This window comes from Rhodnius prolixus, unplaced genomic scaffold (assembly GCF_049639745.1).
Source record: "Rhodnius prolixus isolate KJV_2025 unplaced genomic scaffold, Rpr scaffold_22, whole genome shotgun sequence".
NCBI classification, from domain to species: domain Eukaryota; kingdom Metazoa; phylum Arthropoda; class Insecta; order Hemiptera; family Reduviidae; genus Rhodnius; species Rhodnius prolixus.
This window is the reverse complement of record NW_027411617.1, coordinates 1,432,079-1,459,195: the sequence shown is the minus strand read 5'-3', so window position 1 is coordinate 1,459,195 and position 27,117 is coordinate 1,432,079. Positions and strand designations below refer to the sequence as shown.

Here is a 27,117-nt window from a genome sequence, read left to right as displayed (position 1 = left end):
TTATTCTACTTGAATGACTCTTACTGTTTTTGTTTTGCTGTTTATTCCATCGCTAACAATCTGGGATTCATTTGCCACAGTAATCTATCAACTTATATTCAGCACAAAAACAAAATGAAATTCACCCATTATATGTATATATATTCAATTCACTGGTGAAAACTCGAGTAAAGATGTTAGATACTGAAAAGTGAATTTAAAATAGTCAGTATTAAGTAATATAATTACAGCATCAACTTAATAATCAACAAACTGATCATGTAAACAGTTAATGTTTACTGAATGAATTAAATTAAAGAAACCTAACCAAAATTTCTTTACAAACTATTATTAAAGCTAAAACATTGGCCTAATAGTAGAATGTAAACAAAATTACCCATCAATTAGTGAGTTGGTCAGCCATTTATGGCACCAGAGAACCGATATTTACAATGGAAATGAGTTGAAATGTGATTCATTTCTTGATTTATTCAAATGAGAGATGCAGATTGGCTGGCAGGAGGCACCTAGGTAGACAGCGCGATCTATAAACCTGAGCCGGCCATCTAGGTCATCAAACAGAAACAAGAGTTCAATGCCTTCTGTCTCCAACATCCCCTCCAATATTTCTTTCCAAATTTATCACTTTTAATTGACATGTTTCGTTTCTATAAACAGTAACAATCGGTCTGAATCTTATAGAAGATGTAGGTTAATGTATTACAATGGTCACAGAGGCGAAGCCTTTTAACATCGACAAGAAGTTTCAGAATCAGAAACATTATCAAAGATCCTCAAGTTGTAGAAACATCAAGTTTTAACACGGGGTTCCTCGTACAGGCTCAGTTTGGGCGATCATAACGGTTTTATCTGGTTTTAAGCACCAGAGTTTCGACATAATCGCCATGATAAGAAAGTTTGACTTCCGGAAAACCAGTCCTTCTTTCCCAACTAACATAGGTAGGACCTTTTGTACTTCCCCGAAAACCCTGTAAACTTCTGTGATATAAGCGTACTTTTTTTTTTTGGCACCAGGATGTGATCTCCCTACCTCTTCTTAGGGCTAAAGATCCTGGGTTGCAACCGGTTTTTGTAGCGGAATATATCCTTTCTCAGTAGCATTTGGAGGATGGGTCCTGATACTGGTGGGAGGCTCCTTAATCGCCGGTCCCCTAGGATCGCCCTAGAGAGGCTGAATGGTTATAATTCTCGGTTGGGTGTGTACCTAATAGATCGCTCACAACTTCCAGTTTCACAATATCAGTTGGGGAGGTCGCAAATGGCGGCAAGGATTTAACTTTCTTTGGCACTTCCTTGAATTTTCCGGAACACGTCTTTAAAGGTTCGTTTGCTCTTTGCACACAAATAGCTCTGCAATTTTTATTTAGAGCAATTTCCAGGATGTTGTTTCTTCAAAAGTTCTGGATGACGGTAGGGCTGAGCGTTGAAATTTAAGGATGTTCGGACTCATTACTATTATCAATCTCGTACTAACATAAATCCAGTATGGCTATAAAATTTGATTCTTAATTTGATGAGCGGAAGTGCCATTTCATTGAATGATTCACTTGTTTACCGAGTTTTTTGCCAGGTTTTCCGTCCAAAATAGCACCAAGAAAATTTGCTGACGTCAGCTGTGGTAAGATAAAATCGTTTAATTATTTTCCATTGAATATAACCAAGTTACGTAGATGTTTGTTTACGTCCTTGTGACAGGTTCTCACAGTTTTACTTTCTTCTCTAGTGATTGCGTTTTGGTAGTTAATGATTTCATAAACGCAAAATTATTCAAGGCCGATTATACAAAATTTCTCAAAACAAATGAAGAAACCATTCAATAAAGTGGTAGTTCCGGTATTGTAGCTATGGTAACTAGATCGATATATGTGGACATGAATGTCTGCCCACAGAAATCACCACCATGAGCGTGCTCACAAGATTGCACGTGGATTGCGTTGGGCAATCTGGCATCCTGCGCTTGAGTCCTTCCTGTCTAAGAAAACCTGGAAATCTTAATTTCATACAGCCTTGAATCTTTAAGGTCAAGAATTCGAAGTACCACATACTCTTAGTGATTTTAAACAGGAGTTGGCGGAAAAATGGAAGAACAACTCCATAGAGGATACCAGGCTTACTTAACAAGCTCCTATTCAGACCAATAGGCGTCCATAAAATGGCCTTGGTTGGGAAGAATTTATCCAGGCAACACAGACCAAGTGACTGCCACTAATATTTACAGAAAGCACAGGGAGAAGAGAATATGTACGACAAGTGTGGCTTGGTCAGGAAGCTGTTGATAACTGTTATTTTACTGCTGAAGTCAAGTTGCTATAAATTAGCACCCAATGGGTGTTCAGGGAGACGTAATAATGAGTTCAAGAAAATTTACATAGCCTTGGTTGAAATGTTTTCTTGTAAATCTGACTCGGCGCCAGTCTGCATAAACTCTCTTTGCAGATAGGTCAGAATCCTCGGAGACATCCAGATGATCACGGAAGTTCTTAATGAACAAAGTGCAAGACCAACCCAATTTATTCGCCTGCACTTGGATTTTCTTTTCCCAGGACTTCTCGCAGCTCTCTGAACATGAGCGAACAGTGACTGAGACCGTCCTGCATTGAAAATGCTCCAAGTGCAATTAACTCAGAATATATCGTCTTGAATTAAAAAAAAGAAAGAAAGAAAAAGAAAGTTTAAAAGAGTCTCCTTGTGGGCTAGAACTGTGTATTGACTTTACAATACTCCGCTAGACAGTGCAGATAACATCGTACATTGTCCTGCTTACATAATGGCTGTACATATTTTAAGTGATAACTTATCTCTTTGATAAGAATTTAAATAATTTATGTCCACTACATTAATTTTGTCGAAAAAGGTTTGAAATAAAAGTTTTAGATTTTATTTAAACAGAATGCCAAACTTTAAAGAAAATCGATTCCAAGGATGTTCTAAAAAATTCCAAAAACTTCTATCTATTTGTAATCTAAAATCTATTTGTGAAATGGTACTGCAGGTTATTGAATTTCGATTCCTTCTTAGTTACAGGTGGATTCCCTGATCAAAATATAAAACTTTCAGCTTGCTTTGATTTCTTTTAGAGTCTTAATACCTTTTTTTTTATGTGTAAATTAATAATTGTGAATATTCGGTTGCAGGACAACTACAATGCTCTGCACATTGCGGCCATGTACTCCCGAGAGGATGTGGTCAAGTTATTACTCGCCAAGAAAGGTGTGGACGTCTACGCACCTGGAGGGGTAAGTAAGGAATAACTATATCAGTTAATTTTTCAAGTCACAGATGGATCTTAAGAAGTCTGACTTGGTCGATCTAATAAGATAGACTGCGCGGTCACTCCTGAGTGATAGAATTGTGATAAGGAGTTGTGGAAATCTATTTTTATGGTTAATTAACCAATCCTAGTCTGTTTACTTGATATCGCAGTGTTTATATTCACCTATTAGGGAGTTTTTTTTTTTTTTTAATTAAAATAATACACATAATTTCATAAAACATTTAACAAACATACTATTAAAATTATTCTAAGTTTAAGCTACGAAATTCTCCATTGGCAGGCGAAGCAGCAGACAGCAGTGCATCTGGTGGCGAGTCGGCAAACAGGAACTGCAACCAGCATACTACGAGCCTTGCTGGGTACAGCCGGAAGGGACATCAGAACCAGCAAAGATGCGGTTAGTTGGTTCTCTTAAATCTGGCTAGATTTTTCTAGAAGAGAATGCCGTTCTGAGCAGGCGTGTGATGCAGACACGCACTTTAAGGTCCTCCAATGTTCATTCACCAATTTCTCTTACCTCAACCTCCTTTCCTTCCTGCCGGAGCCTACGTATTTTAACTGTCAGGTCACATGTCCAACTTTTTGATGAGAAAAGTACTTATTGACAATTATGTATTATTAAGTGCACTCACAGACTGCGTCATGGTGTAGGTCAAGGGATTCGATAACGCTCGACACAATTAAGTAAGGGAACCTCATCTCACCTGGTTGAAATTAGATTATTCCTGTCTCAGGTCATTGCAATCCGACTTCCAGATCATTTGACTTCCCCTTGAAAGGCGAACCAGACGTCACAATATTCTAACCGGTCGATTGTGACCTGTTAATTTTTATACTTCCTCCAGCTGAGGTAAAAGAAGAGGTATTGTATTCTCGCAGACTATTCGTTCTACTTTTCACCGATAATATCCGTTGAGAAGTCACTTGAGCTAGGCAAAGTTTATTTTAAAATTGGTTTGTACGTGTATCAATCTAAATACGTATGTTCGCCGCAAATCAAAATTTTAGAAATTTAAACCTTAAAAACGGTACAGAAAACCCTCATAGCTAAAAACATTTTTTGACGCTTACAGAGAACCTCAAATCCAGGGCCGGATTTAGATGAAAAGAGGCCCTAGGCTATTCCACTTATGAGGTCCTTTCACCTCCCATTTTTAAGTTGTAAGTTACATGAGAGATAACAAAATACATCACTACTGTGATATACAGGGTGGTCCAGTAAGTATTGTCCATAGGCCTACTGTGTGTAGTATATCTGAAGTGAAGTTCAATGACGTATTGGCTAACTTCATATTTTCCACTGTTCTTGAGTGACGTCACTTTATTTTATTTTTTCTAAAAACATTACTTTTTTGCAATAAAAATGTTATTACTCAGAAAGTTTTAGTCCGAATTCAATTCTGATGACACGGTTAGAAAGACAGATAAATTTCCTAAAAATTGAAACCATTTCGAAGCATAAGTTATCTCCAAACAGCCTCAATCTTCCTCCGAATATTGGAAAAAAAAGTAATCGAGATTTTTAAGAAAACACATTAGGCCCTTATGTGATCATTATCAGACCTAGATGCTGGCACTTTTTATAAAAGTTTCCTTGTTTATTGGGCTTTCAAACGGTATATCATTTTCCAGGATTCCTTTTATCTTCGTACGAGAAATTACGTTTGTTTTACAAGAAAACGTGTTCACGAGCAGTGTTAATTTATCTAGTTGTTTAATTCATTGAAAACTCTTTTAGATGGACCAGTAGTCAATCTTTACATTAGATTGCCTTAAAATAAGGAAGTCAAAGGTTACAAATTGCACTTTAAAAATTTACTTCTGATCTCACTGAAATATTTGAGAAAATGTTAGGAAATATTTTAAACAAGTACTATTTTTATAATCGAAGGTATGTTCGAAGGAATATGTTATGTTTTTAGAATAGTGTAATTTTAATTTTGCTAACAATTTGAATATCGGCCCCTCTTGATCTTGAGGCCCTAGGCTGAAGCCTAGTTAGCCTATAGGAAAACCCGGCCTGCTGCAATAAATTGTGTGCGAAAAAGACCACCTGTTAAGTAATAGAGCTGAGGAACATCAGCGCTATCTGTGGGAACACTAGGCAACGACTGTATTCAGTTTCATCCACAGCACGTAGCGCTAGTGTACAATTAACACCTCAGTAGCATGTTTAGAAGATTTGAATTTCTGCTTATTGCTAAATAATAAATTTATGAAGGCTTCGATATTGTTATTTACTCATTATATTTATTATATTAATTTTTTCTTATACTTTTAAATAATAGAAATCGAGACGACTTATCTTATTTAGCGAAATTCAGAAAGCTAAAAAAAAATTGTTGATTTTTAGCAATCTGTTGTGTTCGATTCTAAACTCCTTGAGGATTTTCACTATCCCCTTCTTCCTGAAAAGAAGAATGGATGCAGCGTCCATCGAAAAGTCCGTTCAAATATCCCTTGAGCCTGAAGATGGATTTTAGAAAATGGCCTGTTCCATTGGGTGTGAACACTCTTAGCTCAAAAATGAATAATATTAAAATAAGAACTTTTTACTTTTTTTCAAAATATAAAAGATTTTTCCTTATTCTGTCCGCTTCTTTACTTGTAAGCTCCTCCCCATTGCTTGGAAGCACTTTTTCGAAAAAAATTCTCCATCTACAGAAACCATTTCAGCATAATGAACAGTTTCAGAGTCACTGTTTTTGTAATAATTACAAAGAATAGGTTTCTCAAGGAAGAATGCAAACCTTGACTTTAACTAGAAGATTGTTGAGTTAGTGTATATTTGTTTTCCACGCTTTTAGGGAAGTGTTTGCTCCAAACTGGGAGTTAGGAGAGGTTGAATTAGGGCAGAGTGCAGTTTTATTGGAGCAGTACTCAGAGGCTTGTAATGGGGTGGCAGTGGAGCATGCACAGGTTGGAAGGTAGCGGAACAAGGGGAAAAGGGCTGGGGGCAGACAGAAGGTGGATCTCGCTGCCGGAGACAGACACCACGTGGTACCGCACATCTGACTATTGCCTCGGCTCACCCGTGTTGTCCGCACGGTGGCGCGCTCGTCTCTAAACTATCATATTTACACAATTATATGACAAAAGTCGACTAACACGGAAATGGTGTATTTGTCCTCGCGTAGCCTTGATTGGCTCATTCGACTAAGCCTCCCCTCAGAACATCACACTTAGCTCCCCTAAATTAATAACAAGTATGCACTGTTCATGTAAATGAAAGTTGGAAACTTAAACTGAAACACGCCATCTCTACCACTTCTTGTTTACAATAATGTATTAATTAAACGATGTTAATGAGACTTGGGCTAAAGTAAGGTTGGATTCTCTACTATTTTTCTAGTTCCTTGCCAGCGATTTACTTTTCACTTTTCAAATGAATTAAAAATCAGTGAAAAAAAAGTAGAGTAAGTTTGTTATTTGGCAACTCAGAACGGAATGGTAATGGGAATGGTGAGGCCAAAGGTCCATAATGAGCTAGATAAGGAACGGTTATCTAAACCTAGAACAGTGACTCTTCAAAAGAGAATGTTTGGGACAATTAGGGGTCCAGGGTTTTTCCATAATCCAAGGACCATACTGGACTTGACGTCACCAGTAACATGAAACGCACTATTAGAAAAGATAAGTGACAGATCGATAAGTGATCGATTTTTCAAGTCACAGAGTGTATTATTGGCATAGAAATGTACTATTTTTTGATGTTTTGAGAAAATAATTGGGAAGTAGGAGGTTGTAAATTAAGTAATGAGACTGATTTTTTAATTTTTTTTTATTCAAAAAGAGTTTCAATTCTATATTGTCACCTTCAAAATAACTTCCTTCTGAAGCCACACAGCGCTTCAGATGTTTCTTCCACTTCTCATAGCAGTGCTCGAACTCCGATACTGGAATAGCCTTCACCTGGTCGGTTACAGCCGTTTGAATGTTTTCGACTGTCCCAAAATGAGTTCCCTTGAGGTGATTTTTCAACTTCGGGAAGAAAAAAAGTCACAAGGACTCAAGTCAGGCGAATAAGGAGGCTGAGGAGCCACAGGAATGTTTTTACTGGCCAAAAACTCTGGTTTATTGAAATTGCTGTGTGACAAGGAGCATTATCGTGATGCAACACCCACTTGTTCTTAATGTTTGGTCTCACACGAATGACCCTTTTTCGAAGTTTTTCAAGAACCTCTCGGTAAAAGTGTTGATTGACCGTTTGACCTTGAGGTAGAAACTCTTTGTGGACGATTCCGTGGATCGGAAAAGGGTCATTATTATCATTATTTCCCCCAAAATATATACTCTGAGATTTCCAGTGATTATATTTAAAGAATATGTTCGCAAAATTTACTTACCTTGTAAAGTTTTAGCCAAAACCTTTATGAGCTGCATTATGGATCTCCAATCGGAATTTAAAGTTGAACTTTCTACATTTCCTCGTTTTTGCGATAACAGAACCTGCTCACAACGCACACAATAACAGGCTTTCTAAGTAAATAAAAAAATAAACATTATACTATAGAAAATAGAAAGAATCTTTAAATTTGAAACCGCGATATACCAGTTCTTCCTGAACTAAGTTAGTTTTGATGAGAATTTTCTTCCTAAAATTGTAAACAGAGTTAGGCTTACCAAACTTTTCCACTTTACCTATGTAAACGGAACATTTATGGAATTTTCCTGAGATTGCGTGACTGTCAGCAGCTTGGATATCTAAATAGAATACTTAGTGAGCCGAAGTTATTGGAAAGGTGTTCAAGTTGATTTGATATTATATAAACAACGAGCATTACACACTATTTGCTTACAGTAAATCATTGTGCACGAAAGAGTTAATTTTATAGAAATTATATTACTCATCTTTGTTGTATTCTTCTTATAGACATTTTAATAATAGAAAAATCCGCAACAATTCATGACGGATCTATATTGCAGTAAAAAACAAATAATAATAATAAATTTATAAATAACAGAATAGAAACTTTCAAACAGCAAACTTCTAATTTCTCAGACGGGTAATACCTATATTCAGAGTAAGGCACTGATTAAAAAAAAAAATTAAATTCTAAATTTAATTGATTAAATTTTTCAATTGATTAAATTTATTTTTAATTTTAATCAGAATTTAATCGGGGAATTTAATCGTAATTTTAATCATATGACAATTATTTAATCAATTGAATTTCAGATTTAATCGTTAATCAAACTAATTTAATCAAACTAAAAAAATTATGATTAAATCTGAGAATTAAATTGAACTTTAATTTAAATCACCGAATTAGTTCAATTTCAATCGTTAATCAAACTAATTTAATCATCCACTTTTATGGCTTTTCAACCAACGGTTCGAACCACGTTTTGGCGAGGCGCTTTTTCTGAGCGTCTTCAGTAAATACTTTTCGGTTAATTTTTGTAGACTTGGACTTCTTCACGAGTCTCTAGACCAGTGGATCTTAACCTTTTCATAGACGCGGAACAGAATTATATGTATATATATATATATTTCTCTCGCGGAACACTAACATTAAATAAAGTGTATAAGAGAACAAAATTTCATACCAATACGTGGTTCACGGTGGGAGATATAGAACGGCCATAATTTTAAGAATTTCATGACCCAAAAAATTTTCAACCTTTTATATCTTCTACTTTTTTAGATCTGTGCACAAAATAACTATAGTTTATAATTGAGAAAAATAAAGTGTATAAGAGAACAAAATTGCATACGAATACGTGGTTCACAGTGGGAGATATAGAACGGCCATAATTTTACAGAATTTCATGACCCAAACAATTTTCAACCCTTTATATCTTCTACCTTTTTAGATCTGTGCACAAAATAACTATAGTTTATAATTGAGAAAAACAAAGTGTACAAGAGAACAAAATTTCATAAGAATACGTGGTTCACAGTGGGAGATATAGAACGGTCATAATTTTACAGAATTTCATGACCCAAAAATTTTTCAACCCTTTATATCTTCTACCTTTTTAGATCTGTGCACAAAATAACTATAGTTTATAATTGAGAAAAACAAAGTGTACAAGAGAACAAAATTCCATACGAATACGTGGTTCACGGTGGGAGATATAGAACGGCCATAATTTTACAGAATTTCATGACCCAAAAATTTTTCAACCCTTTATATCTTCTACCTTTTTAGAACTGTGCACGAAATAACTATAGTATATAATTGAGAAAAACAAAGTGTACAAGAGAAAAAAATTTCATACGAATACGTGGTTCACGGTGGGAGATATAGAACGGCCATAATGTTACAGAATTTCATGACCCAAAAACTTTTCAACACTTTATATCATCTACCTTTTTAGATCTGTGCACAAAATGACTATAGTTTATAATTGAGAAAAACAAAGTGTACAAGAGAACAAAATTCCATACGAATACGTGGTTCACGGTGGGAGATATAGAACGGCCATAATGTTACAGAATTTCATGACCCAAAAATTTTTCAACCCTTTATATCTTCTACCTTTTTAGATCTGTGCACGAAATAACTATAGTATATAATTGAGAAAAACAAAGTGTACAAGAGAAAAAAATTTCATACGAATACGTGGTTCACGGTGGGAGATATAGAACGGCCATAATGTTACAGAATTTCATGACCCAAAAACTTTTCAACCCTTTATATCATCTACCTTTTTAGATCTGTGCACAAAATGACTATAGTTTACAATTGAGAAAAACAAAGTGTACAAGAGAACAAAATTTCATACGAATACGTGGTTCACGGTGGGAGATATAGAACGGCCATAATGTTACAGAATTTCATGACCCAAAAACTTTTCAACCCTTTATATCATCTACCTTTTTAGATCTGTGCACAAAATGACTATAGTTTATAATTGAGAAAAACAAAGTGTACAAGAGAACAAAATTCCATATCAATACGTGGTTCACAGTGGAAGATATAGAACGGCCATAATTTTACAGAATTTCATGACCCAAAAATTTTTCAACCCTTTATATCTTCTACCTTTTTAGATCTGTGCACAAAATAACTATAGTTTATAATTGAGAAAAACAAAGTGTACAAGAGAACAAAATTTCATACGAATACGTGGTTCACGGTGGGAGATATAGAACAGCCATAATGTTACAGAATTTCATGAACCAAAAACTTTTCAACCCTTTATATCATCTACCTTTTTAGATCTGTGCACAAAATGACTATAGTTTATAATTGAGAAAAACAAAGTGTACAAGAGAACAAAATTCCATATCAATACGTGATTCACTGTGGAAGATATAGAACGGCCATAATTTTACAGAATTTCATGACCCAAAAAATTTTCAACCCTTTATATCATCTACCTTTTTAGATCTGTGCACAAAATAACTATAGTTTATAATTGAGAAAAACAAAGTGTACAAGAGAACAAAATTTCATACGAATACGTGGTTCACGGTGGGAGATATAGAACAGCCATAATGTTACAGAATTTCATGACTTAAAAACTTTTCAACCCTTTATATCATCTACCTTTTTAGATCTGTGCTCAAAATGACTATAGTTTATAATTGAGAAAAACAAAGTGTACAAGAGAACAAAATTCCATATCAATACGTGGTTCACGGTGGGAGATATAGAACGGCCATAATGTTACAGAATTTCATGACCCAAAAATTTTTCAACCCTTTATATCTTCTACCTTTTTAGATCTGTGCACGAAATAACTATAGTATATAATTGAGGAAAACAAAGTGTACAAGAGAACAAAATTTCATACCAATACGTGGTTCACGGTGGGAGATATAGAACGGCCATAATTTTACAGAATTTCATGACCCAAAAAATTTTCAACCTTTTATATCTTCTACTTTTTTAGATCTGTGCACAAAATAACTATAGTTTATAATTGAGAAAAATAAAGTGTATAAGAGAACAAAATTGCATACGAATACGTGGTTCACAGTGGGAGATATAGAACGGCCATAATTTTACAGAATTTCATGACCCAAACAATTTTCAACCCTTTATATCTTCTACCTTTTTAGATCTGTGCACAAAATAACTATAGTTTATAATTGAGAAAAACAAAGTGTACAAGAGAACAAAATTTCATAAGAATACGTGGTTCACAGTGGGAGATATAGAACAGCCATAATTTGACAGAATTTCATGACCCAAAAAATTTTCAACCCTTTATATCTTATATATTTATAGATCTGTGCACAAATTAACTATAGTTTATAATTTAGAAAAACAAAGTGTACAAGAGAACTAAATTTCATACGAATACGTGGTTTACAGTGGAAGGTATAGAGCGGCCATAATTTTACAGAATTTCATGACCCAAAAAATTTTCAACCCTTCATATCTTACATATTTATAGATCTGTGCACAAAATAACTATAGTTTATAATTTAGAAAAACGAAGTGTATAAGAGAACTAAATTTCATACGAATACGTGGTTCACTGTGGAAGATATAGAACGGCCATAATTTTACAGAATTTCATGACCCAAAAATTTTTTAACCCTTTATATCTTCTACCTTTTTAGATCTGTGCACAAAATAACTATAGTTTATAATTGAGAAAAACAAAGTGTACAAGAGAACAAAATTCCATACGAATACGTGGTTCACGGTGGGAGATATAGAACGGCCATAATTTTACAGAATTTCATGACCCAAAAAATTTTCAACCTTTTATATCATCTACCTTTTTAGATCTGTGCACAAAATAACTATAGTTTATAATTGAGAAAAACAAAGTGTACAAGAGAACAAAATTTCATACGAATACGTGGTTCACGGTGGGAGATATAGAACAGCCATAATGTTACAGAATTTCATGACCCAAAAACTTTTCAACCCTTTATATCATCTACCTTTTTAGATCTGTGCACAAAATGACTATAGTTTATAATTGAGAAAAACAAAGTGTACAAGAGAACAAAATTCCATATCAATACGTGATTCACTGTGGAAGATATAGAACGGCCTTAATTTTACAGAATTTCATGACCCAAAAAATTTTCAACCCTTTATATCTTCTACCTTTTTAGATCTGTGCACAAAATGACTATAATTTATAATTGAGAAAAACAAAGTGTACAAGAGTACTAAATTTCATACGAATACGTAGTTCACGGTGGGAGATATAGAACGGCCATAATTTTACGGAATTTCATGACCCAAAAATTTTTCAACCCTTTATATCTTCTACCTTTTTAGATCTGTGCACAAAATAACTATAGTTTATAATTGAGAAAAACAAAGTATACAAGAGAACTAAATTTCATACGAATACGTGGTTCACAGTGGGAGATATAGAACGGCCATAATGTTACAGAATTTCATGACCCAAAAACTTTCAACCCTTTATATCATCTACCTTTTTAGATCTGTGCACAAAATGACTATAGTTTATAATTGAGGAAAACAAAGTGTACAAGAGAACAAAATTCCATACGAATACGTGGTTCACGGTGGGAGATATAGAACGGCCATAATGTTACAGAATTTCATGACCCAAAAATTTTTCAACCCTTTATATCTTCTACCTTTTTTGATCTGTGCACGAAATAACTATAGTATATAATTGAGAAAAACAAAGTGTACAAGAGAAAAAAATTTTATACGAATACGTGGTTCACGGTGGGAGATATAGAACGGCCATAATGTTACAGAATTTCATGACCCAAAAAATTTTCCTTTATATCTTCTACCATTTTAGATCTGTGCACAAAATGACTATAGTTTATAATTGAGAAAAACAAAGTGTACAAGAGAACAAAATTCTATATCAATACGTGGTTCACAGTGGAAGATATAGAACGGCCATAATTTTACAGAATTTCATGACCCAAAAAATTTTCAACCCTTTATATCTTTTACTTTTTTAGATCTGGGCACAAAATAACTATAGTTTATAATCGAGAAAAACAAAGTATACAAGAGAACTAAATTTCATACGAATACGTGGTTCACAGTGGAAGATATAGAACGGCCATAATTTGACAGAATTTCATGACCCAAAAAATTTTCAACCCTTTATATCTTATATATTTATAGATCTGTGCACAAATTAACTATAGTTTATAATTTAGAAAAACAAACTGTACAAGAGAACTAAATTTCATACGAATACGTGGTTTACAGTGGAAGGTATAGAACGGCCATAATTTTACAGAATTTCATGACCCAAAAAATTTTCAACCCTTCATATCTTACATATTTATAGATTTGTGCACAAAATAACTATAGTTTATAATTTAGAAAAACGAAGTGTATAAGAGAACAAAATTCCATATCAATACGTGGTTCACTGTGGAAGATATAGAACGGCCATAATTTTACAGAATTTCATGACCCAAAAAATTTTCAACCCTTTATATCTTCTACCTATTTAGATCTGTGCACAAAATTACTATAGTTTATAATTGAGAAAAACAAAGTGTACAAAAGAACAAAATTTCATATCAATACGTGGTTCACAGTGGAAGATATAGAACGGCCATAATTTTACAGAATTTCATGACCCAAAAAATTTTCAACCCTTTATATCTTCTACCTTTTTAGATCTGTGCACAAAATAACTATAGTTTATAATTGAGATAAACAAAGTGTACAAGTGAAAAAAATTTCATACGAATACGTGGTTCACAGTGGGAGATATAGAACGGTCATAATTTTACAGAATTTCATGACCCAAAAATTTTTCAACCCTTTATATCTTCTACCTATTTAGATCTGTGCACAAAATTACTATAGTTTATAATTGACAAAAACAAAGTGTACAAAAGAACAAAATTTCATATCAATACGTGGTTCACAGTGGAAGATATAGAACGGCCATAATTTTACAGAATTTCATGACCCAAAAAGTTTTCAACCCTTTATATCTTCTACCTTTTTAGATCTGTGCACAAAATAACTATAGTTTATAATTGAGATAAACAAAGTGTACAAGTGAAAAAAATTTCATACGAATACGTGGTTCACAGTGGGAGATATAGAACGGTCATAATTTTACAGAATTTCATGACCCAAAAATTTTTCAACCCTTTATATCTTCTACCTTTTTAGATGTGTGCACAAAATAACTATAGTTTATAATTGAGAAAAACAAAGGGTACAAGAGAACAAAATTCCATATCAATACGTGGTTCACAGTGGAAGATATAGAACGGCCATAATTTTACAGCATTTCATGACCCAAAAAATTTTCAACCCTTTATATCTTCTACCTTTTTAGATCTCTGCACAAAATGACTATAGTTTATAATTGTGAAACACAAAGTGTACAAGAGAACTAAATTTCATACGAATACGTGGTTCACGGTGGGAGATATAGAACAGCCATAATGTTACAGAATTTCATGACCCAAAAACTTTTCAACCCTTTATATCATCTACCTTTTTAGATCTGTGCACAAAATGACTATAGTTTATAATTGAGAAGAACAAAGTGTACAAGAGAACAAAATTCCATATCAATACGTGATTCACTGTGGAAGATATAGAACGTCCATAATTTTACAGAATTTCATGACCCAAAAAATTTTCAACCCTTTATATCTTCTACCTTTTTATATCTGTGCACAAAATGACTATAGTTTATAATTGAGAAAAACAAAGTGTACAAGAGAACTAAATTACATACGAATACGTGGTTCACAGTGGAAGATATAGAACGGCCATAATTTTACAGAATTTCATGACCCAAAAATTTTTCAACCCTTTATATCTTCTACCTTTTTAGATCTGTGCACAAAATAACTATAGTTTATAATTGAGAAAAACAAAGTATACAAGAGAACTAAATTCCATATCAATACGTGGTTCACAGTGGAAGATATAGAACGGCCATAATTTGACAGAATTTCATGACCCAAAAAATTTTCCTTTATATCTTATATATTTATAGATCTGTGCACAAAATAACTGTAGTTTATAATTTAAAAAAACGAAGTGTATAAGAGAACAAAATTCCATACGAATACGTGGTTCAAGGTGGGAGATATAGAACGGCCATAATTTTACAGAATTTCATGACCAAAAAAATTTTCAACCCTTTATATCTTATATATTTATAGATCTGTGCACAAAATAACTATAGTTTATAATTTAGAAAAACGAAGTGTAAAAGAGAACAAAATTCCATACGAATACGTGGTTCACGGTGGGAGATATAGAACGGCCATAATTTTACAGAAGTTCATGACTCAAAAATTTTTCAACCCATTATATCTTCTACCTTTTTAGATCTGTGCACAAAATAACTATAGTTTATAATTGAGAAAAACAAAGTATACAAGAGAACTAAATTTCATACGAATACGTGGTTCACAGTGGAAGATATAGAACGGCCATAATTTTACAGAATTTCATGACCCAAAAAATTTTCAACCCCTTATATCTTATATATTTATAGATCTGTGCACAAAATAACTATAGTTTATAATTTAGAAAAACGAAGTGTATAAGAGAACAAAATTCCATATCAATACGTGGTTCACAGTGGAAGATATAGAACGGCCATAATTTTACAGAATTTCATGACCCAAAAAATTTTCAACCCTTTATATCTTATATATTTATAGATCTGTGCACAAAATAACTATAGTTTATAATTTAGAAAAACGAAGTGTATAAGAGAACAAAATTCCATATCAATACGTGGTTCACAGTGGAAGATATAGAACGGCCATAATTTTACAGAATTTCATGACCCAAAAAATTTTCAACCCTTTATATCTTCTACCTTTTTAGATCTGTGCACAAAATGACTATAGTTTATAATTGAGAAAAACAAAGTGTACAAGAGAACAAAATTCTATATCAATACGTGGTTCACAGTGGAAGATATAGAACGGCCATAATTTTACTGAATTTCATGACCCAAAAAATTTTCAACCCTTTATATATTCTACCTTTTTAGATGTGTGCACAAAATAACTATAGTTTATAATTGAGAAAAACAAAGGGTACAAGAGAACAAAATTTCATACGAATACGTGGCTCACGGTGGGAGATATAGAACGGCCATAATTTTACAGAATTTCATGACCCAAAAATTTTTCATCCCTTTATATCTTCTACCTTTTTGATCTGGGCGCAAAAAAACTATAGTTTATAATTGAGAAAAACAAAGTATAGAAGAGAACTAAATTTCATACGAATACGTGGTTCACAGTGGAAGATATAGAACGGCCATAATTTGACAGAATTTCATGACCCAAAAAATTTTCAACCCTTTATATCTTATATATTTATAGATCTGTGCACAAAATGACTATAGTTTATAATTTAGAAAAACAAAGTGTACAAGAGAACTGAATTTCATACGAATACGTGGTTCACAGTGGAAGATATAGATCGGCCATAATTTTACAGAATTTCATGACCCAAAAAATTTTCAACCCTTCATATCTTACATATTTATAGATCTGTGCACAAAATAACTATAGTTTATAATTTAGAAAAACGAAGTGTATCCTTAACAAAAACTTACAGTTTAAAATGTTAAGTATAAGGGTTGATTAAACGCCAAAAGGTACACAAATCAGCAAGTACCCAACATTTCATTAATACTTCATTAATATTTAAGTAATTCTACTGCATTAATTTTCATTAATAAGTTATTTTTTAGAATTTATTAGATGTCACAGACCCTTATGCTGGCCATTTTCGTCTACAAAATATATGTTCAAGTAGCACTGTAGATTGACTGTAATATCTAGTTATCTATAATAATGAAACTATTAATTACAGGTTAAAAAGAAAAACGTTACAAAAAATAAAAAAAAATTATGAAGCTAAAAAATTCAAAACTTTCTTTTAAAAGAAACTTCACCAACATACATCAATGATTTTCAAAAATCGTCGGTTTAAGTTCATTCTTCGATTAAAGTAATTGTTATTTTATGAAGTAGTCAAACGTTTATAATAATTATCTGGCTTTATCGCAAGTAACATAGTTTTCTTCAATTACATTCTCAATGTAGGTATTCATCCCACAATGTTGTATATATGTAATATAAAGTAAATAAGATATGCATATTTTTAGGACAGCTAATTATTCCAGTATTTTACTATAAGTAAAATTAGGGGGACTAAATTAAATTACAATCGAGAAATCAATAATTGTTGTTGAATAATCTACTTGTTATAACTGTGTGTTATTTGTGCTCACGAATATTTCGGTAAGACGAATTCAAGACAGTAGCCGACTCTAACTTTGTATTTTTCTACTTTAACATGCATGTACATATTTATGTGATTTATCATAATTATAACAAAAAAATATTATAAATGAAGTGGCCAGCATAAGGGTCTGTGACATCTAATAAATTCTAAAAAATAACTTATTAATGAAAATTAATGCAGTAGAATTACTTAAATATTAATGAAGTATTAATGAAATGTTGGGTACTTGCTGATTTGTGTACCTTTTGGCGTTTAATCAACCCTTATACTTAACATTTTAAACTGTAAGTTTTTGTTAAGGAGATTTTTGTACCTTTTGGATAGATTTTCCTTTTTGTCTATTTTACAAAGTTACATATCTGCTTTACAGATTTTTTTAAAATTTGGAATAAGCAATTCTATAATTATAACCTGATAAGGTGTTAAGTCGGAACCGTAACTACCACTGGAGAGATCTTTTTAAAGAATGATTATAGTTGCGGTCCCCCAAACCATCCCCAATAACAATGTTTTTGAAAAAGCGTAGGAAGGTATTTGTACGTGAATATCAAAATTAAACTGCGATTTCAGTACTTCCTTTTAAGAGGAGTAAGAAAAATAAACTACGATTGCAGTACTTCTCCCTAAAAGGCAAAGATTTTTTAATCGAACGACAATTCATTGATTTAAATCGGTTCACTCATTGATTATTTAAACGATTGCAGTACTTCCTCTTAGTAGGTGCAAGAGCATCAGCAACGTAGAGGAGCTTTAACCACTTATTCGAGCTGAATTTTATCAAAATCGTACTAAGCGTTATAGAAATATTGGTAATAATAGTTTTAGAAAGGGCCTTATTTGGGTGGGGCGAACTCCCCTCCTTATGAGGCACGGCGTCGAGACTTTTAAAGTGCAAATCTGTACAAAATTTCGATTCGAATGACACTTCGGTCGGTTCACGTGTCGATAATTTGAAACGATTGCTATACTTCCCCTTAACAAGTGTAAGAGCTGATCGCCGCTTTAATGTTACGTAGGGGAGCCCTAACCCTATCATCCTACCAAATTTTATCAAAATCGGGCCAAGATTTACAGAGTAATTAGTAATAATAATTTTGGAGGGGGCCTTACATTAAGGGGGCTAACTCCTCTCCCATTCGATGTACAGGATCGAGACCCCCAAAAGGCACATCTACATAAAATTCCGAATCCAATGACACCTCATTCATGAAAATCGGTTCACGCGTTTAGGCGCTACGTTGTTTACAAAAAAGGTAACAACAAGAACAAGAACAACAAGAAGAAGAAGAAGAACAAGAACAAGAACATTTTTTGAAAAAGCGGTTTTTGCTCATTTTCGGCAACTTTTTTCTCGAAACCTATTAGATCTGGGTGGTTGCAAAAAAATTACAGTTATGAAGGAGGGTTTGGAGTAAGATTTAAAGAAAATTTGGGAATTTTATCTTTTATAGAAAAAGAGAAAAAAATTGTCAAAGTTGGGTGTTTTTCAACGTTACGCTTTTTCGTGCAGTTTTTGATGGTCAACCCTTATACAACTGTCCTACCGGACAGTTTTAATAAGAGAACAAAATTCCATATCAATACGTGGTTCACTGTGGAAGATATAGAACGGCCATAATTTTACAGAATTTCATGACCCAAAAAATTTTCAACCCTTTATATCTTCTACCTATTTAGATCTGTGCACAAAATGACTATAGTTTATAATTGAGAAAAACAAAGTGTACAAAAGAACTAAATTTCATATCAATACGTATTTCACAGTGGAAGATATAGAACGGCCATAATTTTACAGAATTTCATGACCCAAAAAATTTTCAACCCTTTGTATTTTCTACCTTTTTAGATCTGTGCACAAAATGACTATAGTTTATAATTGAGAAAAACAAAGTGTACAAGAGAACTAAATTTCATACGAATACGTAGTTCACGGTGGGAGATATAGAACGGCCATAATTTTACAGAATTTCATGACCCAAAAATTTTTCAACCCTTTATATCTTCTACCTTTTTAGATCTGTGCACAAAATAACTATAGTTTATAATTGAGAAAAACAAAGTATACAAGAGAACTAAATTTCATACGAATACGTGGTTCACAGTGGAAGATATAGAACGGCCATAATTTGACAGAATTTCATGACCCAAAAAATTTTCAACCCTTTATATCTTATATATTTATAGATCTGTGCACAAAATAACTATAGTTTATAATTGAGAAAAACAAAGTGTACAAGAGAACAAAATTCCATACGAATACGTGGTTCACGGTGGGAGATATAGAACGGCCATAATTTTACAGAATTTCATGACCCAAATAATTTTCAACCCTTTGTATTTTCTACCTTTTTAGATTTGTGCACAAAATGACTATAGTTTATAATTGAGAAAAACAAAGTGTACAAGAGAACAAAATTTCATACGAATACGTGGTTCACGGTGGGAGATATAGAACGGCCATAATTTTACAGAATTTCATGACCCAAAAAATTTTCAACCCTTTATATCTTCTATATTTATAGATCTGTGCACAAAATAACTATAGTTTATAATTGAGAAAAACAAAGTGTATAAGAGAAAAAAATTCCATATCAATACGTGGTTCACAGTGGAGATATACGAGTAGAACGGCTATAATTTTACAGAATTTCATGACCCAAAAAAATTTCAACCTTTTACATCAGTGGTTCTTAACCTTTTCATAGACGCGGAACACAATTATATGTATATATTTTTCTTGTGGAACACTAACATTAAATAATTTGAAATTCGGTATTTAGCAAGAACTTAAAATTAAATTCAAATTAAAAAAAAAAGGAACAAATTTTTGTTTTCGTATCTTTCCTAAGTTTCTAAATTTCAATACATTTAAAATTGAAATTTAGCGGATCACTTGGACCATATTCGCGGAACACCAGTGTTGCGCGGAACACCAGGTAAGAACCACTGCTCTAGACGTATATAGGACCACCTTACATTCACATTTAACCATGTTTGCCACTCACTAGACTTAGATAGGACCACCTTACACTCACATTTAACCATGTTTACCATTCACTATAGTTAAATAGGACCACCTTACTCTCACATTTAACCATGTTTACCACTCACTAGACTTATATACGGTCTATCGGAAAGTTCTGTCCGTTTTTGGAATAAAACAAAATACAAATTTTTCTTGCCAATAAACTTTATAATTAAACTTTATTAAATAATATAATTGCTATTATTATTAATGATATCTCGCCAGCGTAGGCGCAATTTATGTATTTCATTTTTGAAAAATGTATTATTTTTTGATGCGAGAAATTGAACCAGTACTTGTTTGTTATCTACTTCATTTTTAAATGTTCCGCCCTTCAACAAATTTTGTAAGGACAAAAACAAGTGATAGTCGGAGGGTGCTAAGTTCGGGGAATATGGTGGATGCGACAGAATTTTCCAGCCTTGTTCTGCAATTTTTAGACGAGTCTTTAAAGCAGCATTTGGCATGGCATTATCATGATGCAGTATGTTGTTCTTCCTATTGAACATCGCCGGCGTTTTTTCTTGGACTGCTGTCTTTAAATTATGCATTTGCTAACAATACTTCTCCGAATTTAGCTGTTCGTTCGGTTTTAAAAGCTCATAATGTGTAGGTCCTCGAATGTCCCACTATATACACAACATTCTCTTATTCAGAGTGAAATTAGGTTTACAGGTGGAAGGGCTAGGTTTTCCGGGTTCACAATATGTCCTTTTCCTCACGATGTTTTCGTAGGTAATCTAATTTTCATCCCCAGTTATCATCCGGTTCAAGAAGAGCTCGATTTTGACCTCGAACTACGGATTTAACCCCAATAGACTATTTTCAGAGGGGATATCTAAAAAATAAAGTGTACAGTAACCTTAATCCCTTGGCTTCAATCGAAGATCCGGAATATCGAATAGCTCTAGCCTGCCTAGATCTGGTTTGTTCCATTTGAAAAAAACTTACGATACTGTATCTGGGGAAATTAGGGTTTAAATAATGGGTCAATTACTGAAAAAAACTAGATTTGATTAAATACGTGTTTTCTATTTTTTGAAATTTCCCGCCGTTTAAAAAAAAGTGGGTGGAACACATAACTCTGGTCACCCTGTTCATAAGTCTATTGAGTCGCTAACTAGGTTAAATGTGAGTGTAAGGTAGTCCTATCTAAGTATAGTGAGTGGTAAACTTGGTTAAATGTGAGAGTAAGGTGGTCCTATTTAACTATAGTGAGTGGTAAACATGGTTAAATGTGAGTGTAAGGTGGTCCTATCTAAGTCTAGTGAGTGGTAAACATGGTTAAATGTGAAAGTAAGGTGGTCCTATCTAAGTCTAGTGAGTCGCCAACATGGTTAAATGTGAGTGTAAGGTGGTCCTATCTAAGTATAGTGAGTGGTAAACATGGTTAAATGTAAGTGTAAGGTGGTCCTATCTAAGTCTAGTGAGTGGTAAACATGGTTAAATGTGAGTGTAAGGTGGTCCTATGTAAGTCTTGAGAGTCACCAACATGGTATAGATGAGACACCAGACTGGTAGAATGAAGGTGCCAAGTTTGGGAAAGGTGATAATATTGATAGAGAAGAGGCACCAGCTAGACGGAATAAAGATGCATTGGTCCGATTCTGGTTTAACCATTGGCAATGTTTGGTTTTAAAAATTTAATCTCTCATATTTTGATTAAATTAAAAAATTTAATCGTCCAAAGTGATTAAAAGTAAATTTGGAATTTAATTCAATCAATTAAAATTATGATTATTTAATTTTAATTTTAATCTTAATTTTGAGTTATGATTAAAAATTTTAATTGATTAAATTCCGATTAAATTAAAAGTGAATTTAATTTTAATCAACTAATTTTGGCCGATTAAATTTTTTAATTTTAATCATGATTAAAATTAAATTTCGGTTTAATTCAATTGTTTTTTAATTGATTAAATTTTTGCCCAACTCTTCCTATATTACATAATAAATTCATAAATTTAAATTTGCACCTTTTCTTTTTGTTTACAGTTGTTTCTAAATGTAATTGTGCCTTCTAACTGCAAAAAGTTCTAGAACAATGCGACGAAAAGTAGTGCAATGTGTATGTTTTATATATGTATGTATTTTCGGGGATGATTGATCGGGTTATATTTGAAGTTAGATTAAACTTATGCTAGACCTGACTCTTTAGATTCAAACTATTTCTAAGGGTATCCGTCGAACTGATGTTCATGTTTCCTTCAATAGCGACATTTTATTGTAGTGAAGCAGCTGAACATGCCATCTTTTTAAAGTCGCCTGTCTTTTTATTATTCGCGGCAAAAGAAAGTTGGGAGAATATTCGCAGCAGATTGGTTTTTAATTGATTTACCTCAGATGTAAACCACACATGCCAGGATATTTGAAAAGAATTCAAAGCGGAAATAGCAATGGAGGAAGGAAGTATGTGGGTCGCTCATGCTGCTCTAAAAGACCAAAACTGTGTAGAAGAGAGAAAGAGCGACAGATTGACATTTATTTTTTTTTTGTTCAGAAGTGTGTTGGGTAGAAGGGGACGAACCTGACTAGATAGCTTTAGTGTTGGCACCAACGGAAAGGTGCCTCCACAATCGGAGATTGCATGTGAAACTAAAGTCTGTCAGTTCAAGGCACGGGGCAGACGGAGCATTTAGTGCCGCCTTTAGTACTATCTGTGACGCCTTGCTGGGCGGACCGAGCGATGTGGTTATGGGACCACAATTCGTCAATCATATTGACAATACTCATCAGTACCTTTACTCACCTCTGTTGACAATGACTTCCACGGGATCATCACCACCTGGATCGCCTACGTTGAGTTCCTCCAGTACGATACAAGCGACCCAAGTATGGTGTGACACTTACCTGTCCGGCTCGGGTTCACTGGCCGTACAGACGGATTTCATACTCAAAAATCGATTAAAAGCTGGGACGCCTTTTGGGAAAAAATGGAAAGAAAAACTGACTAAATCTCTGTCGGAATTTCAGAGAGGCAAGATACCGTTGCTGTTGGCCGTGGAAGCTGGTAACCAATCTATGTGTCGAGAGCTACTGTCGCAGAGCACGGTGGACCAACTGAAAGCAACCACTGATAACGGAGACACGGCACTTCACTTGGCGGTCAGGCGCCGCGATATTGACATGGTTCGCATTCTTGTGGACTATGGAGCCGCCATTGATGGACAGAATGTAAGTTTGGTTTTCTTATTTATTTAATTGTTTCTTGACTTTTTTAATTGTAAGTTCATCCAATCCTTCTTGTCATCAATCCTTGGCTCAAGGTCCACTGAGAATCAAGCTAACTGAAGTGGAATCTTTCTTAAAGAAGGATCTTTTCAAATTATCCTGAACTTTATTTTTAGCTATTTGTTTACTTTTTATTTTTGTTTTATTTTACGTATTGGTTTTATTTGTGGTTTTGGGTGTTTTCACTCCGATCACGTGGATCTGGTGTCTACCAAGAGACAGGAACCCTCAGGTGATAATTCAAATCCCTCTGTTTCTCTAACAGTATTATCTTGGTTCGCTCCTCCTTCAGAATTCTACTTGAAGAATCTGACTGCTAATCGGTACGGCTTGGTTTAGCCCAGTTTATTGGAGCACCCATTCTTTGCCGGGGTGATAAGCTACGAATCTTTGATGATAATCTTCTTTTCGACTTATTAGTCTCTTAAAAAAAATGTAGTAAAACATTGTCTAACATTGAAATAATATTCACCTTCTTTGATTAGTTATGCAGTGAGCTAGAGTCACATGTCACCACAAGTGCTTTTATTGAACTAAAATAATAACGACCGAATCCACTTCCTCTGTATAATCGCTTCATCGACAATAATTAACTCAATATTATCGCCAACGACATATTCCCTCCCTCAGAGTAACTTGTTATTAAATAAAACTACACCTATTATTATGAATTGTGCTTATATTACATTTTATTTTATCCTAAGTAAAACAATAATACCGTTCAAGGTTGTAGCATAGAGTGCGCATGCTTATCTTTATCTTCAAGCAATAAAAACATTCAAAAGTGAACCTTCTAACATGTGTGGCCCAAATAGAATGACGTGATCTTGCCCTATAATTCATAGACTACAATATATTATACAGAAAGACAGATGGTAAAAGCGACTTTCACAAAGTGTGTAAGGCGCATTGCAGATCAACACTATTATCTCCTTATACAAATAAATATTTCTTTTGAGTTATTTAATAAGTCGCCAGCGTCATATATTAGCTTCAGTTAATTGATTTCCATCCTGGTAGGTTTTTATCGTTAGTGGGTTTAAAGTTTGAAAATTGTGATATTTCGAAATTTGCATCCCTAGTGGACCACTGTATCATTCTGGCAACCCTGTAAATGAAAACCGTGTATTTGAAGAGTAAAACTACAAAATTCCCTTCCCAGGATTCTTTGACAGATCAATATGTCTGAAGAGATTAGGGGACCAGCCAGCTTACCTACAGGAAACCTCCTTGTTATTGAAATCCCAGGCTCTTTCATACGGTCGAATCTACCGTAGCGCTAGATGCGATTTAGAAGGAGCTACATTGCATTATCTTTTACCACTTAAAAGACCTATTGTAGCTCCCATAGTTCTCAGTTTTTGCTCATAGGATGTAACGAATAGCAAAGTATAATTTTGTAGGTTGGCCAATAGTTGCACAATTCGACTAAAGGTCGTTGTTAGAGAGATCTATTTTATATCTATTTTCCCCAGAGTGCGTGACTTAATCTTCGTTGTAACCCGAGACAAGGGAACCTTTATAATATTGAAATCATTACCTCTAATCGTTCTCTATTCTCAGTTACAAGTGAATAAAAATAATATTTTTTAAATTGTCACTTTGGTTCCAAGTATAAATTAAAAACTTTTAATAGGATGAAAAAATAATTGCCATTTCAGTCGTGATACATTTATTTTCCGAGCTTTCGACCTAGGAACTAGTTCATCTTCAGGGCTAGTTGACAAAGTAATATTTTTAAAGTCTATGAACAGACAAGACAGAAGACACACCAACCCTGTATTGTAAAAATTTTACTTTCTAAACTAGGTAAATAATTTTTTTAAATTTCATTATATTATACATATTCATTTTAATAGAATCATTGTTAACAATCTGTAAACATGTTCCACAGCCCTGAAGATGACCTAAGTCCCTAGGTCGAAAGCTCGGCAGAATAAATGTATCACGACTGAAATGGCAATTATTTTTTCTTCCTATTAAAACTATGAATCAGTCACCAAAAATAATGAACAACAAAAACTTTTAATTTATTTTTCGAATGCTTTTCTCTGATAAAATTTTTCTTCCTTAGTTAAAGATCTCAAAGGGTACCTTGAGAGATTGTAGCATTAGAGGAAGTTTATTCCGTCCCTAATTTCAGCGTCAAATTATCTTAAAGTTTAAAAATATTTGCAAGAATAATGCCCTTCCAATCGTGAAGGAGATGAAACAGGGTTTCGCCTTTTTATGGGCCCATTTACTGCTAAAACCAGATCCTATTTCGAAACTTTCAGCTTTAATTCTCAAATCTGAAAAGGTGAGATTTTTTTTCTGAGCTGAGTAAGAAACTATGGTGGACTTCTTCACTGGATAAGACTGTTCAGACTTCTCCAGTCAGACATTATGTATCTTTGTGATGATTTGATGCATTTTTTAATAGCTGCATTATGGTTTTTGTAACTAATTAAAAAAAAAAAAATCTGGTTTGTTTTATTTGTAAGCCTCTGTGTCCCCGGCCCTCCTCATTATCCTGAGTCATGTAGCCGAGCGGTTAGAGGCGAGACCTGCGAAGCTGATATGTATTGTGGTACTGGGTTCGATTCCCGGTCTTAGGCCTTGGATTTTATTTAATGGTTAATAAAAGAAATTTACAGTAAAGTATGTCTGCTAGTCGCCTCCGTCCACGACTCCTAATTGGTAGTTGGACGTTAAGCCCCGCCTGAAAAAATAGGCGATTACTTTACTTTACTTTACTTTATCCTCAGTCATGTACTCTAGCGATTCTCTAAATTGGTGAAATACGAGTAATTGTATTACACCATAGCTATTTATTACTGTTTTAATGTTTGTACATAGGTATATAATAACTAAAAATAAATTTCGTAACTGTAGGATGTAGAAAATTGTTCGAGAACCATTACATGAAACATAAAACTCTTTGTAAAAGGAAAGAAAAGTTTAGCAAATTATCTTTCCTAACTTTAGCCATTTCTTTCCCATACAAAAGTAAAAACCTAGTGCTATGGTTTATTTAGTATTTCTTTGTATGGGGTTCAATAATTCCATTATCATCATAATGTCACCGAAATCTTTTTGGAGAAATAATTTATTGAGCATAATAAATCTAACTTTCTGTACTGTTAACCTTGTGTTTTTCCTTTGGCTCAGGGCGAAGGTCAGACAGCACTTCATATTGCTTCAGCTGAAGGTGATGAAACGTTGGTAAAATATTTCTACGGTGTGAGAGCGAACGCTTCTATAACTGACAATCAAGGTTGGTATTTTTAATCAGTTTTCTAGTAAAACCATTCTTGTTAGAGGATGAGTTAATTGAACTTTAGTAAAACCCATTTTACTATTGTACTTGGTCATTTAGTTTATGTGTTTAAGCGGTAATAGTTCTTTACTGAAAATCTTTGCTGAAAACACAG

At 33.7% G+C, this 27,117-nt stretch overlaps 1 protein-coding gene across 1 annotated transcript in view; it reads left to right on the top strand.

The window, feature by feature from the left end:
* Positions 1-27,117, top strand: part of nompC (no mechanoreceptor potential C) — a 67,638-nt gene that overhangs the window by 18,485 nt on the left and 22,036 nt on the right. The window contains exons 4-7 of the mRNA XM_074134723.1: positions 3,135-3,236; positions 3,555-3,671; positions 23,447-23,647; positions 26,855-26,960. Of these exons, the coding sequence (XP_073990824.1) occupies positions 3,135-3,236; positions 3,555-3,671; positions 23,447-23,647; positions 26,855-26,960 (526 nt within the window). The remainder of the gene's footprint in view (positions 1-3,134; positions 3,237-3,554; positions 3,672-23,446; positions 23,648-26,854; positions 26,961-27,117) is intronic.